Source organism: Leptodactylus fuscus, chromosome 5 (assembly GCF_031893055.1).
Source record: "Leptodactylus fuscus isolate aLepFus1 chromosome 5, aLepFus1.hap2, whole genome shotgun sequence".
In the NCBI taxonomy this organism is placed as follows: domain Eukaryota; kingdom Metazoa; phylum Chordata; class Amphibia; order Anura; family Leptodactylidae; genus Leptodactylus; species Leptodactylus fuscus.
In genome coordinates, this window is record NC_134269.1 from 139,785,108 (window position 1) to 139,800,358 (window position 15,251).

The window sequence follows — 15,251 nt, forward strand, 5'->3', positions numbered from 1 at the left end:
GGCAGCATTACATCATGTTCTATATTCTTTGGCAGATTTCATGCAACATTTTTCTTTTTTTTTCCTTCATTTTTTGAGTAGATTTTCCTTGCCTCAAACAATGTGTCTTTGAAGTTTCTAATTAGTATAATGGTTATGTGTCCCATGCTAGAGGAAGGTCACAAGATGTCTGACTATGTCCAGCATCCTGTGTCTAAAAGCATTGCTAGAATAACATAAGGACTTCTCAGGGAAAGAATTGGTGACCTCATTATGGACAAAATGATGACTGCGACATTATAGAGATGTGTTTGAAACTTTTTTTCACCCCTGTCTAATGGACTTTGTAAAGATGGTTTTATAGTACTGTTGTGTAGAGTAGTTAAAGGGGTTGTCTAGTTTCAGATATTGAGTCAAATGTTATTGTTTGTATAGTGAAACAGTCTACAATTTTCCCATATATACTTTTTGGATCAGTTCCTTGTGGTTTTCTAGATCCTTGCTTGCTGTCATTCATTGTACTTACTTCCAGTGGATAAAAATCAGTTCATGGTCACGTGACGCACAGTCCATGGTCACGTGATATACATTCCAGGTGCATGTGTCCATCACATGACCATGGTGTGATTCTTATTCTCTAGAAGTAAGCACAATGAATGACTAAGTAGAGATCTATAAAATGAGGAATTGATTCAAACAAAACCGTATATTGGAACATTGTGTAACTCTTTATTATACAAACAATATTTGTCTGAAACGGGACAGCCCCTTTAAAGGCCTTGGACACCTTTTGTCAACTTTTTTTTTACCTGTTGCGTACATGTTTTAATAAAAATGGTTTCTATATACTGTAAGTTATCTATGATCTCAGCAAATCCATCCAAGAAGACCTTAGACAGATAGGAACTTCCCCATTCTCTTCTTTAAACAAGCCTGTGCTAGGCATGCTATGCTTTGTACAACTCAGGAAAACGTATTTGTATTTTCCTTTCCTAGTAGAAAGCACATGGTCTGTTAGACTCTGCCTTTCAGTGTGTAGTCTCACTAAGGAGACATAGGACACCTTATACAGCTTGGCACGCCATCACTGTGCATACACACAGACCATTATTACCCGACATACAGTGTTGTGATGGTTAACCCATACACAAGGTTCAGAAGTGCCACTAGTATGCAGAGAGAAGTGTGAACATGGTTATGCTGACTACACAGTGAAAGGGGAAGAAGGGATGGGGAGAGCTGAGCTGAGCCGAAGCTGAGCAGGTACAATGAAAAAAGAGAAGGGCCTATATGACCTGTACTAGGGAATGCCCATGACAGAGAAATTGGTTGCATATCCACAATATATGCCATAAATGTCTTACAGTTGTAGTCTTACCTCACAGATATTGTATGAACGATGTGCTGTAAAATGTTTGAAATAAATATAGACTTTAGTGTTTATCAAGTGTTTCTACCACTCTGCACCATTTCGATAGGGATTGCCATGCACATGCATGGTGAACCTGTCAGTGGTCAAACATTCTGCTATATATGGGGTCTCAGGGTTAGACACCCATTCCATTATGCCATTTCCTGTACTTTACTTGTACCATGTGTAACTGGACTACCTCTACTGCAGGTGTATTGTGGCATTAAAGGGGTTGACTGACTCCATTTTTTATACTGATAACCTTTCCAGAGGATAGGTCATCAGTATGTTAACTGTCTGACACTCGGCTGTGTGCTAGTAGATGGGCAATGTGTGCAGCACCTCTCCTACTCAAGTAATAGGAGCCGTGCAGCAGTCCTTTCTACCGTACTGTATAGCGGTGGTTCCAGGGAATTACAACTTTACTCTTATTACTTGAATAAGGGAGACGTTGCACCTAGAGAAGTGGTTCTTAACCAGGGTTCAATCGAACCCTAGGCCCTATGTACGGTTCATTTTGTGTACCAGTAAAAAAAACATATCAAAAAAAGGTTCAGCTCCCCCACAGGTTGATTTCAGACATCGGCTTTTCAATGGTTAAATTCTTCGGGGTGCACAGCAACACACTCTATTCCTTGAGTGTAATATCTCCACGGCAAAAACAAATTTCTCCGGCAACTCTCCGATGATAAAATATAACTTTTAATCAGAAAACATCATAAAATGACAAAAAATTTGATGTCGATCACAAAATAAAGAAAAGAAATGTAAACCCCCTAAAAAACGCAGACACGTTGCGGAACCATCGTTCCTTCCTCAGTGCATGCTCTGAATAGAATGACCTGGGTTAATATAGGTTTCTCACCCATCTCAATTTCCGGTGTTAGGGAACCACCCTAGTCATCTTTGTAAATTATTCGTCACCTGGACCTGAAGCTCCACTAGTTATTACATATTCATATATACCTAAATATATCTATTTTACTCCTGAACCCTAATTTATTATAAGGATACAAAAGAAGAATATTCAACCTTCTCTACATGTCATCCAAAAGAATTTTTTAACCCATCAAGATTGTAAATGGATAAGTATGAATTCACACTGCCTGCGTTTAGAGAAGAAATTAAAAAAAAACAAAAAAAAACAAAACTGATTCTAATCCTAGGACATATTTAATGGTGTATGCATATCATCCAAAGAATCATTTCAACCAGGTAAATGGGTAAGTATGAGTGAATTCACCCTGCCTGCATTTATAAAAAAAAAAAAAAAAAAAAAACTGATTATAATCCTGAAACATATTTAGTAGTGTCTACATATCATCCAAAGAGTCACTTCAACCAGAAGTAAATTCACTCATACTTACCCATTTATCTGGTTGAAGTGATTCTTTGGATGAGATGCATACACCATTAAATATGTCCTAGGATTAGAATCAGGTTTTTTTTTTGGTTTTTTTCTTTAAACGCAGGCAGTGTGAATTCATACTTATCCATTGACAATCTTGATGGGTTAAAAAATTCTTTTGGATGACATGTAGAGAAAGTTGAATGTTCTTCTTTTGTATCCTTATAATAAATTAGGGTTCAGGAGTAAAATAGATATATTTAGGTATATATGTATATGTTATAACTAGTGGAGCTTCAGGTCCAGGTGATGAATAATTTACAAAGATGACTAGGGTGGTTCCCTAACACCGGAAATTGAGATGGGTGAGAAACCTATATTAACCCAGGTCATTCTATTCAGAGCATGCACTGAGGAAGGAACGATGGTTCCGCAACGCGTCTGCGTTTTTTAGGGGGTTTACATTTCTTTTCTTTATTTTGTGATCGACATCAAATTTTTTGTCATTTTATGATGTTTTCTGATTAAAAGTTATATTTTATCATCGGAGAGTTGCCGGAGAAATTTGTTTTTGCCGTAAAAAAACATATACCTATGTCTTGAATTTGGAAAAAAATCATATTTGATTCATCACTAAAGAAGGGTTCGGTAAATGTGCATATGAAACTGGTGGGTCCGGTACCTCAAACAAGGTTAAGAACCACTGACCTAGAGGCTGCCAGAACAGGGTGTCTGACCCAGTCAGATCACAGTGAGCACTGAAGGCATGTTGTATTATTTAGACACTGAATGGCAGCTTTAATGTATTAATAAATTATCCGAGGGAACATTAGTTGAGCACTGAGGATTAATTAAGCAATATTTGGCGATGGATAGACTGTGAATGATATTAACTTATTCCTGTGTTGCTTTTTACATCTTTGTTTGTGGTTGTTATACGCATGACTCTGCACTATTGGCAACCTCGCAATGTAGTGTACTGCCATCTGAATACATTTGCGTAATCAACCATTGCTTTTAAAGGTACTCAGATGAACTTTCTAGGCTTAGGCTTTCTGGACTGGTGAAGATCAGTGAATCCCCAGCCTGTGGTTCTTATTATGCACGTGCAGGAATGTGGTGGAATCCTGTTGAGATATACATAGCCATAAAAATGCATCATTTTGCTTGTAAAGATGAGAGCAAGACAGGGGACTATTTCAGGACTTTCACAAAAAATACAGTGTGTACTCTGTTAGTAGAATGAACAGTCTGGGGGAGATTTGTCAAGACTGGTGTTTCATAGTCCACTCTTGATTTCCTCTGTGTAGGGTTCAGCAACCATCGGCACCCCAGGCTTAAAAAGACTGGGCTGTTTGAGGGGCATCCTCTGTCCCCCACACAGCAGGCTTACTGCAGAGTACTCTTAGCCCCATGTTCAACCAAAGGTCCACCTGATAAGGATCATCTTTGCTATAAAATAAAAAGTCAATGACAAGGATCACACTGAAATGTAAGTTTAACTAATCGGTTACTGATATGGTGTGTGTTATATGACTTTCATATAGAGCAGGGGTCTCAAACTCAATTTACATGGGAGCCGCTGGAGGTAGAGTCTGGATGAGCCTGGGCCACATCAGGTTTTCCACAAGCTATGCTCGCCGCAGCAAATTTAGCCCCACCCAAATTTATGATGACTCCACCCATTCTTATTCATTTTTCATGTGCCACCACACAGTATAATCCTACAGTCACCCGTACACTATATGTCCCCACATTATAATGTTCCCTTCCAACTGCCCCACAGTATTAGGTCCCTCTCCTGGTGCCCTAGTTTAAACTGGGGGCAACTAGAGGGGGACATTAAACTCAGGAGGCTAGAAGCAGACATTAAACTGTAGGGGTAGGTGGACGGTGGCAATAAACTGGGGACAACTAGAGGAAGACAGCTCCCCCTCCAGCTACTCCCACGGTTTAATGCCCCCTCCAGTTGTCCCCAGTTTAAGTGCCCCCCTTCATCTACCCTCAGTTTCATCTCCCCCCACCATTTCTCCCCCAGTTTGATATCCCCCTTCATTTGCCCCATTGTATGTCCCCCCCTCCATCTGTTCCCAGTTTTATGTCGTCCCTCCATCTGCCCCAGTTTCATGTGCCCAATCCATCTGCCCCCAGTTTCATATTCCCCTCCATCTGCCCCAATTTCAGATACCCCCTTCATCTGCCCCCATTTTCATGTCCCCCTTCCATCTGTGACCCCAGGTTCATGTCCCCCCCTCCATCTCTGCCCCTAGGTTACTGACACACACACTCTCCATCTCGCATTCCTCTCAGTACTACATCTCTTCATCTTTCGGCCGGCACACTAAGACACGCCTCCAATAGTCAGGTGACGTCTGACATCACACACAGGTCCTTGAGTCTTAAACTTCAGCAGTACTAGCTTTCCACTGATCACCCATCGCTTTTATTGCTGTTATAACAGATAGGTGATCAGTGAAAAGCTAGTACTGCTGCAGTTTAAGACTCAAGGACCTGTGTGTGACGTCAGATGTCACCTGACTATTGGAGGCGTGTCTTAGTGTGCCGGCCGAAAGATGACTATAGCGGGACATGCAGGGAGCTGCGCGGGGGCCGCAAACTTTCGTCCCGAGGGTCGCAGTTGGCCCGCGGGCCGCAAGTTTGAGACCCCTGATGTAGAGGGTCAGCATTTTTACAATGATTGCATGGCACACTGAAGCCCATAAACTGTAATGGGGTCCGCGTGGTTTCCGCACGAAAAATGAGGAGAGAAAAGTGTTGCTTGCAGGACTTTTCTCGCCGCATATTTCATGCGGATAGGGGAACGGAATGGCATCTGCGTTTGGGCCATTCCGTTCCCCTATCCGCATGAAATATGCGGAGAGAAAAGTCCTGCAAGCAACACTTTTCTCTCCTCATTTTTTTGTGCAGAAACCACACGGACCCCATTACAGTTTATGGAGTCCGTGGGTTTCCTTAGATGTGAACCGAGCCTGAGTATCCTTTTTTTTTTTTTTCCAAAATCAATACCAAAAAGGTTACTTACCCTTGATCTAGAGTTTAGTCAACGTCCCAATTTAGCTGGATGATTTAGATGTAATCTCTATTTGGTATCCTAGCATTAGAAAGGATGTGTATATATCACAGTCTACTACATTGGGCCAGTTTCATAGCCAACAGTTAGGGATGATGTTCAGTCATCATTAATAACCTTATATTATTATAGACTATTATGGAAGAACTTGAATTGTGTGTTTTATTTTACAGGTATTGCCCAAATTGCAAGGAACATCAGCAAGCAACCAAAAAATTAGACCTCTGGTCGTTGCCTCCAGTTCTTGTGGTGCACTTGAAACGTTTTTCATATAGCAGATACATGAGGGATAAACTGGATACATTAGTTGATTTTCCTGTAAGGTAAGTGATATGGAAATGTTCTGTTAGGATGTAGTTTCCTAATAACTATAAGGAACATTCAGTTCACGTTTCACTATCTGTTAAAGAGAACTTGTCACCATGAAAATCCAGGCACATCCACTTAGCGTGTTATAGAGCAGTGCTTTTCTCTGCCTTTTTCACCCTTCTTGAGTGGAAACCTGGTGCATTTCATTATAGCCTATGGGATCTGCGGGTAACCTCTTTTTAAGCAGACTAGGTTCCCATTCATGGGGTCCCCAAGTGGACCCAAACACACGTGTGAACCTAGCGTAAGCTATACATCAATCTTCACTGCTCCTCCTGCTCTATAATATTCTGCCTGTAGGTTTGTAGTAGGTTGTATTTTCCTGGGGACAGGTTCCCTTTAATGGTTAATATAATCTCCCCCAACTTCTGCAACTGTGCTGGCTGTTTTCACTAGCTGTCCTAAATAATATCTTTTGTGTTTCCTAATGTATGTTGTGTGAAATATTTTTGAGGTGTATTTTATTGTATTCCTATTGGGGTTTTTTTCTCAACAGTGATTTGGATATGTCAAAATTCCTCATCAATCCAAATGCTGGGCCTTGTTGCTACAACTTAATTGCTGTGTCAAACCACTACGGAGGGATGGGAGGTGGTCATTGTAAGTCACAGACTTTTCTTTTCCTCTTATTAATACACTTCTGAACATTGAAATTGCAATACCAAGAAGGACAAGCTGTAAAGTCATGCAAATCAAGGAATTAGCTGGTATCGCTAAACACCAAGCACCAATCTGTGGTTTACAGGAGAGATCTAAAAGCCAGATTGGAAGCAAAGGTAGTCACATGGAACCTCAAATATCAGATCAAGTGGTGTGGGATTATTGTGCGATGTCTTCTGTTCCTCGCTGTTACCACTTATTGCAAACTGAGAGGCGCAGAACCCTCATTAGGTAAAGATGTCAGCGCTGTTCAACGTTGTGGGTCCTACTGGTTGGGAGAACAACAATGAACTGGAATGACCCTAAGAGGTGAGCAGAGGTGTCATATTGACCCATCCTGTACTGGAAGCGAAATCGGAGGTCATGTCCCAATCCTAGGACAGCAAACCATCAGAATGTGTTTGTGTAACGTTGGGCTATTAGCCAGTCATCCAACTACAGGTGTTCAGTTGAAATCACACCACTGGTCTCAAAGGCTATCATGGTGCACAGCAAGACACAGCAATTCCAAGACACTTACTGCTTCTTTTTGCAATTTCAATGTTAATACAATGGAGTGTGTTCTACAGATAAATATCATGGAATATATTGGTATGTTTTATGGAGCTTATAAAAAATAAGTAAAGGTTTGCTTGCAGTGCATCACTTGCTGCTTTGCTCAAAAGTTGGATACAGGTACATAGAGTCTTTGTGGGCTCTTTATTACATAGCCCTAGGTCAGAGGTCCTCAAACTACATCCCGCGGGCCCACTGAGGGCGTTTTTTCGGCCCAGGGCGCGCTGTTGTCTGGTACAGGATTCCCCATTAGTGAGCAATCACTGCTTTCAGTTGTATGTGCAAAGTCAAATATCATATTGAGGAGCATATAATACAGTTGTGGGGGCATACTGAGGAGCATATAATACTGTGGGGTAGAGATAAGCGAACACTGTTCGGATCAGCCAATCCGAACAGCACGCTCCCATAGAAATGAATGGAAGCACCTGTGACGCCGGCTAGCCGCCGGCAAAGTCAGCGTCACAGGTGCTTCCATTCATTTCTATGGGAGCGTGCTGTTCGGATTGGCTGATCCGAACAGTGTTCGCTCATCTCTACTGTGGGGGGGCTGCTGTGGAGCGTATATTCTTAAATATTTTTTTTAAACTATATTTCGGCACTCCAGTGGTCTGAGGGCAGCGAACTGGTCCCCTGTTAAAAAAGTTTGAGGACCTCTGCCCGAGGTATTCCTTGTGCCTAGATGTTATTCTATATGGCATTGTAGAATACCATCTGGCATTTGAAACAGCATTCCATGATTTTTTGAGATGTTCATTTATAAATGTCATGAGTCCTTTGAGAACCCACAGTGTAGCTGTTCTTAGTATACATATTGATCAATGTGAATAAGTCCACTAACCATTTAATGCCACATGGTGACAGCCACCATCACAACACAGCGACCACATTCAGTACTCTATGAATGATGGGAAAATATCCTCTTCCACTAAAAAAGAACATGGGAGGAATATGCAAATCTGTCTCCCAAGATGTAAATAGGGAGACGGTGCCTCTGTTATGCTGCCCTCTATAGGAAGCACCCTGAACATCATGCCAGACTTTTCCAGAAGCCTTTACTACATAATGTGGGATTTTTACCAAGTCAATTTCTCAGCTGCAGACGGCCATTTCGGTCTGGTTGGACCTCGTCAGCGCAGCCTAGAGAGAACTGACTTGGTAGAAGTGAGAAACTGAGAGACCAGATTACGTGGATAATGTTCCTCCTTAGGGAGAAACCACCTATTAGGTGTGTGGAGACCATATGGCTGTATAAGTCTCCACACGCCTAATAGGTGGTTTCTCCCTATGGAGGAACATTATCCATGTAATCTAAAAAAGAACAGGCATGGGAATGGGATGTTTAATGGATCTTCATTTTGGCTTTTCTCTTAGACACAGCCTTTGCAAAAAATAAAGATGATGGGAAATGGTATTATTTTGATGACAGTAGTGTTTCCACTGCCTCTGAAGATCAGATAGTGGTGAGTATTCTCTATGTACAATGTGATTTCTGCAGTCAAGTAACATAGTTGATGCGTTCAGTTAAAGATACAAGTTCATAAAGTCCAACCTCTAACCCCTGTTGTTAAAAGTTAAAGAAAAAAAATGCAGATGCCATTTACTCCATATGAGAGCATCCTAATGATTTGGCCCATTCATCTGAGCCTAATCTACAGCAGAAAGTCATGGCAGAATGCCATGGGGAGACTGGGAGAGAAAATGAAGAGGAATCGGAGTTAGATTTTCGCCTCAAATTCGTCTTCATTTTGTGAAGTATGAACAGACAGATGTAAAGATCCAAAAAATTCTACATCTCCTAACCTGTGATCATTTTAATTTCAAGAAAGTCGACATAGCCCCTGTTGAACTTGTACAAGATAACAGCCATGACTACATCCTGGGAGGCAGTTCTTAGCCCATTACACTTATTTCCCCTAGTCCTAGTATACTCATGGTATATGGCAACCTTTAATTTGATACCGTTTTTCAAATCTTTGAAAGGTCTACTTATTGGGATGGGGGGAAGGAAGGATTTATATTCACTATATCTTCAGGCTCCCTCATGTACAGTTTGGAACTTACATCCTCATAACAGCTGACTTTATTAGTCTGACAGGACCAGAACTGGTCTGTAGTTTTCAGCTTCACCTTTTGACTCTGGATCTGATGAGTTTTATTTTATAAGATTCGTGACATAATAAATGTATTGGTAATTTCTCATGCTCAGACAAATCACGCATGAGGAATTACAGAATGGTTAAGTGGATTATCTATCATTTTAATATTTTTTTTCATATTTTGTCTGCAGTACATTTACCATATGTACTGGAAAGCTTCTTTGAGTCTAGATCAGGATATGTCGGGGTTTCCATTTTATACTATATGTAATAGTGCAGTTGTAGACTCCACTGTTCCATACAGATACCTTCAATAAAATAAATACATTTGTATATCCATCACATTTGAGGTCTTTTCCTGAAAAGCTATGATGGACACTGCTAATGTGGTGTGAAAATCCAGAAATCATGCAAGATATAACGTATCATGCAAGATATACCGGACTATAAGACGCACCTAGGTTTTAGAGGAGAAAAATGGGGGGAAAAAATTTTAAGCAAAAAAATGGTAAAATATTTAATATATGGGAGTTGTAGTTTTGCAACAGCTGCAAGGCCACATTGTATTCTAGGGAAAGGAGGTGATGTAGAACTCTTATTTATTTCATTTTTTTATTATATATTTTTAAAGTTTTTTTTTTTTTTTTAACTCTTTCCCGCTGATGGCATTTTTTGATTTTCGTTTTTCGTTTTTGACTCCCCTCCTTCTAAACCCCATAACTTTTTTATTTCTCCGCTCCCAGAACCATATGAGGTCTTAATTTTTGCGGGACAAATTTTTCTTCATGATGCCACCATTAATTATTCTATATAATGTACTGGGAAGCAGGGAAAAAATTCAGAATGGGGTGGATTTGAAGAAAAAATGCATTTCTGCGACATTCTTACAGGCTTTGGTTTTACGGTGTTCACTGTGCAGCCAAAATGACATGTCCCCTGTATTCTGTGTTTCGGTACGGTTCCAGGGATACCAAATTTATATGGTTTTAATTACATTTTGACCCCTTAAAAAAAAATCCAAAACTGTGTTAAAAAATTATTTTTCTAAAAGTCGCCATATTCCGACAGCCGTAACTTTTTTATACGTCAGTGTACGGGGATGCATAGGGCGTCATTTTTTGCGGGGCCAGGTGTACTTTTTAGTTCTACCATTTTCGGGAAATGTTATTGCTTTAATCACTTTTTATTCAAATTTTTATCAGAATCAAAACAGTGAAAAAACGGCGGTTTGGCACTTTTGACTATTTTTCCTGCTACGGCGTTTACCGAACAGGAAAAATATTTTTATAGATTTGTAGAGCGGGCGATTTCGGACACGGGGATACCTAACATGTATGTGTTTCACAGTTTTTAACTACTATTATATGTGTTCTAGGGAAAGGGGGGTGATTTGAATTTTTAATACTTTTTATTTTTTTTTATATTTTTTTTTACTTTTTTTAAACTATTTTTTTTTGCATTTATTAGACCCCCTAGGGGTGTTGAACCCCAGGGGGTCTGATCACTAATGCAATGCATTACAATGCTAATACATTGCAATGCATTGCAAAAAATCATCCTTTCTTTTGCAGGCTGCATAGACCAGCCTGCAAAAGAGAGAATTTGCAGACAAGCCTGGGAGCCTTGTAAAGGCTCCCGGTTGTCATGCCAACATGACGTCGGCCCTGGAGCATGCTCCAGGACCCGGTGATCACTGGCAAAATGGCGGCGCCCATGCGCCGGGGACCGATCGGAGGCATTAGAGCAGGTTGTCTACTGCTTAAAGCAGTAGACACCCGGCGGCTATGGCGGCCGCCCGACTCCCGGGCGGTCGCCATAGTTACAGACCCGACGTGCGCCGTACTATTACGGCGCATGTCGGGAAGGGGTTAAACTATTTTATTAGTTCCTAGGGGGCTTGAACCTGCGGTCATTTGATTGCAAGTCCCATAGACGGCAATACAACTGTATTGTCGTCTATGGGACATTCTGTATATTACTATTACGGCTGGTAATAGACTAGCCGCAATGGTAATATAGCAATGAAAGACTTGGGAGCCTTCATTAGGCTCCCAGATGTCACCCGAACAGGTTGGCTCCTGCGATATCGCCACACAGGAGCTGGCCTGCAACTATACAGGTATGAGGCCGGTGGGGACCGGGGGGGGGGTAAACGCGGCATCCAGGAGGGTTAGACGCCGGCACATGTGCCAGGGCCTGAGACATCGCTATGTTCCTGCCCTGCATGAAGCCAGCAGCGGCAGGAGCGATGCAGTTATTGCGGGGAGGGGCGGAGGAGTGGAATAGCAGCATCGCTCCTGCCGCTGCTGGCTTCATGCAGGGCAGGAGCATAGCGATGTCTCAGGCCCCAGCACATGTGCTGGCGTCTAACCCTCCCCGACATCCGCCTATTACAGCGGATGCCGGTTCTGTATTGCGGCCACATTTGGACTATAAGACGCACCCTTCTAATTTCATTTGAAATATATTTTAGTTATCCTGTGTGTACATAATGGTTTCATGTTTGTTACTGTGCAGACATATCCATGTTCCATTCCAACAATTGATGGATTACAATTTAGCTGCTCCTTCCCTCCAATAAACAACATCAGGAGGATGTTCTGGAAAAAAAAACAACAATAATAAATACTTAAATGGTATTCCCAACTCTCCTGTTCACCAACTTGCATGCTGTATGCTTTGTTCAGTTCCTGGTTTTCTCTGTAAATTGGTGGGCGGGGTTTCATTTGCTGTCTCCCAGACAAAGCCAGCTCTGCTATTTCTCTTTATAGCAGTACATGTTTGCAGCCAGTAATGAGGGATGGTTGTAAATAAATTAGCACAGTATCACTGAAAGATGAACAATATGAAGCTGATGTAGCAGAGCTGGATTTGATAGGTGATGAGAATCCCAAACTTACATGGTACAGGACCAAGAGTCAGCTTGCAATAAACTCTGGTCTTAGGTCTGTGTTACATACAGAGGTAACAGATTCCCTGTCTCAGCCCTTATCAGCAAAATTCAATTAGCAGACCAGATATCTGGAAGAGCGGGAGATAAACAGCTCAGAAATACAAGCTGCTCCCGAGTCCCGAGCACTCAGCTCTCCTCCCTGAGAGCAGGGAGCTAAGTCACTTGTCCTGGGCGGAGAGATAAGACCATCCTCAGGTCTGTGGTTATGGGAACACAGTATAAACCATTAAGTGAATAATCTCAGACAGCAGCCAAACAAAGCAGTTTTGATGAAGCAATATATTTAGGAAAAGTCTTAAATCCACATAAGCTAGCAGTATAGATAGGATCCTTGAGATGGGACAACCCCGTTAACAGCAGTATCTAGCATAGAAGTGTTTTTTGATGGCTCTAATTGAAAATGTTCTACATGATTTAACATGATAATTTACTTTTTTTTTTTTTTTTTTATTATTATTTTTTTATTTTTGCACAGTCCAAAGCAGCATATGTTCTTTTTTATCAACGGCAAGACACTATTAGCGGAACTGGCTTCTTCCCTCTAGACAGAGAAATCAAGCAAGGTGCTTCAGCTGCCACTGGTGCCCCACTGGAGAGCGATGAGGAGACGAATGAGAATGAGAACGACATAGAGAATGAGAACTGTATGCATACCAACTAAACTGAAAGGGCCTGTCATCACATCCAGGAATGGCAATCACCTTTCATAAGATGAAGTAGCCACTATTTTTTCTTTACCAAATTAAAGAAGGTGAATTTCAGCTGGCAGAATGTAAACTTTTTGTGTTTTTTTTTTTTTAACTTTTTTTTTTTTTTATTGCAGTGTTCTATGACAGGACGGTGCAATGAAAACTATGAACAATCACTGCTCCATGTAGACTTGTTTCAGCAAGCTCCTCATAGTTAAGGAGATAGAAAAATTGTCATTTTTTGCTGCTCTTGCTATTTCTGCTGTTACATGACATCTCTTAAATCCTCCAAGGCTCGCAGTGCTGGATGTTAAGTGTAAGGCATGTCATCTGCTGAGCCCTTGAGGGTAGAAAGAGCAACAGATACTGTGTTATCAGTTACTCTAGTGTTTATTTTTAGAGATTTTTTTCTTTCGCTTCATTTCCAAGGCAGAACTAGAGCCTTTTTGAAGTTTTTATTTAGTTATGCTTGATCTATAGTTCAGTTATTTCCAGTATGTATTTACTTAATGTCTTTGACTCGCTCTGGAATCAGTGTAAACCACTTACCATCTAAAAAAAAAATGACATGGGGATAGCAAAGGTGTTTTAGCCTTTTATGATCTAGTTTTCAATATATTTAAAGCTGTGTAAAGGATTTTGGAGTTCACAATGCTGTGTCAAAAATGAGTTTGGACTGAATGTAAGTTTCCCTTGTCACTTGTTGAATTCCTGTTATATTTGCTTAGAACTGGTACATTTTCTGATCTTCTGTCAGTCAAGCGTTTAACTTTGTGTTGTTTTACCCATTTTTCTTTTAAGGAGCATGACGCTCTCGTGACACTGTAAATGTAAAAAAGACCATCTATAATGGCGCTCTGCGCCGCTGACAATGACTGTGGAATAATCTTTAATGATGACGATCTTTTTAGTTCCTATGAATTTTTACAATGTTTGACTTTATCCAAGGTAGGTCTGTGGAATTTCGTGTGTTCCCTTTAAAAGTCACCATGGCCTTACAACTCATCTCAAAAGGGTAAATCGTTCTAAAAATAGGAAAACTGACATTTGCATGTTCAATTATCCGAACCTGTACTGTGTGTATTGCAAACAAGCCTTGGATTTAATGTTGGCTAACTGCATTCAAGGGTCCAGGATGCCAAAAAAAAAGAAAACTAGAAAACATTGAACATTTTGTAAGAAAAGTTGTTTATTTGCTGCTTTACCTGTGATATTGTTTGAAGAATGTATCGTTGTTTTGTACACTGCCTATGACAGGACTATGTAAATGGTGGGACATGCTTTACATATCGACTACCTGAGAAATTTCTTTACTGTCCCGGCAGAGAAAAAAAATAATTAACAAAAAGAGTAAAAAAAAAAAAAAAAAAAACAACAACAAAAAAAAGTAACGTTCTTCACTTGAACCAATGTAATAAAAATACAATAGGTTTTAAATTGTGTATTGTAAATAAAAGTTCACTCTGTGAGTGCACATTTTGGTAAATTATTTTATTTATACATTAGCATTAAGAATACAAATAAATGTATAAGACCAGGAGACTTGAGGGTATGGCTTTGCTTCCTAGCTCAATATTAAAGCTGATGTGATTTATATCCTGGTATTTTAAAGCTGCTTTGTTTTTCATTTTTTAATGTCAAATGTTAACCTTCTGCATGACGGAGGTTACAGGTTTGTCTGCACTTTACGTTCACTTGGGTTTACATTTAAGATGTGCATGATTAATTTATTTATATAAATTTAAATAAAGTTGTTGAAGGCCTTATGTCGTTGGTTTTTATTTTCAACCAAGGGCGCATTTTATTGTGGCAAAATTGCAGATTTTTCTTCTTGGCAGTTTTCATATTAATCTGCCCTATCCTATGCGGCTGTGATAGGGAGGTAGAAGCAAGTGTGGGAGATGGCCAAGTGACTCTAAAGTCTCAGCATAAAAAACTAGTATTAGGCTGGTCTTACACGGCCCTAATGTAAGTCCGCAATTCAGTATTTTCAATTGCGGTCCATTTGCGGACACATTATATTCAATGTGGCCTCTTACACCACCGGATATTTGATCTGTGGTGATGCTGGGCCGCAACCGTGGTCCACAATTTATA

The 15,251-nt window shown here is 40.5% G+C and overlaps 1 protein-coding gene across 4 annotated transcripts in view; it reads left to right on the plus strand.

Moving 5' to 3' along the window:
• USP15 (ubiquitin specific peptidase 15) overlaps positions 1–14,910 on the plus strand; it is a 72,211-nt gene extending 57,301 nt beyond the window's left edge. For all 4 annotated transcript variants that reach the window (XM_075274326.1, XM_075274328.1, XM_075274327.1 and 1 more), the window contains 4 exons: positions 6,003–6,152; positions 6,695–6,798; positions 8,788–8,876; positions 12,941–14,910. In XM_075274326.1, the coding sequence (XP_075130427.1) occupies positions 6,003–6,152; positions 6,695–6,798; positions 8,788–8,876; positions 12,941–13,126 (529 nt within the window). In that variant the 3' untranslated portion in view covers positions 13,127–14,910. The remainder of the gene's footprint in view (positions 1–6,002; positions 6,153–6,694; positions 6,799–8,787; positions 8,877–12,940) is intronic.
• The last annotated feature ends 341 nt before the right edge of the window (positions 14,911–15,251 follow it).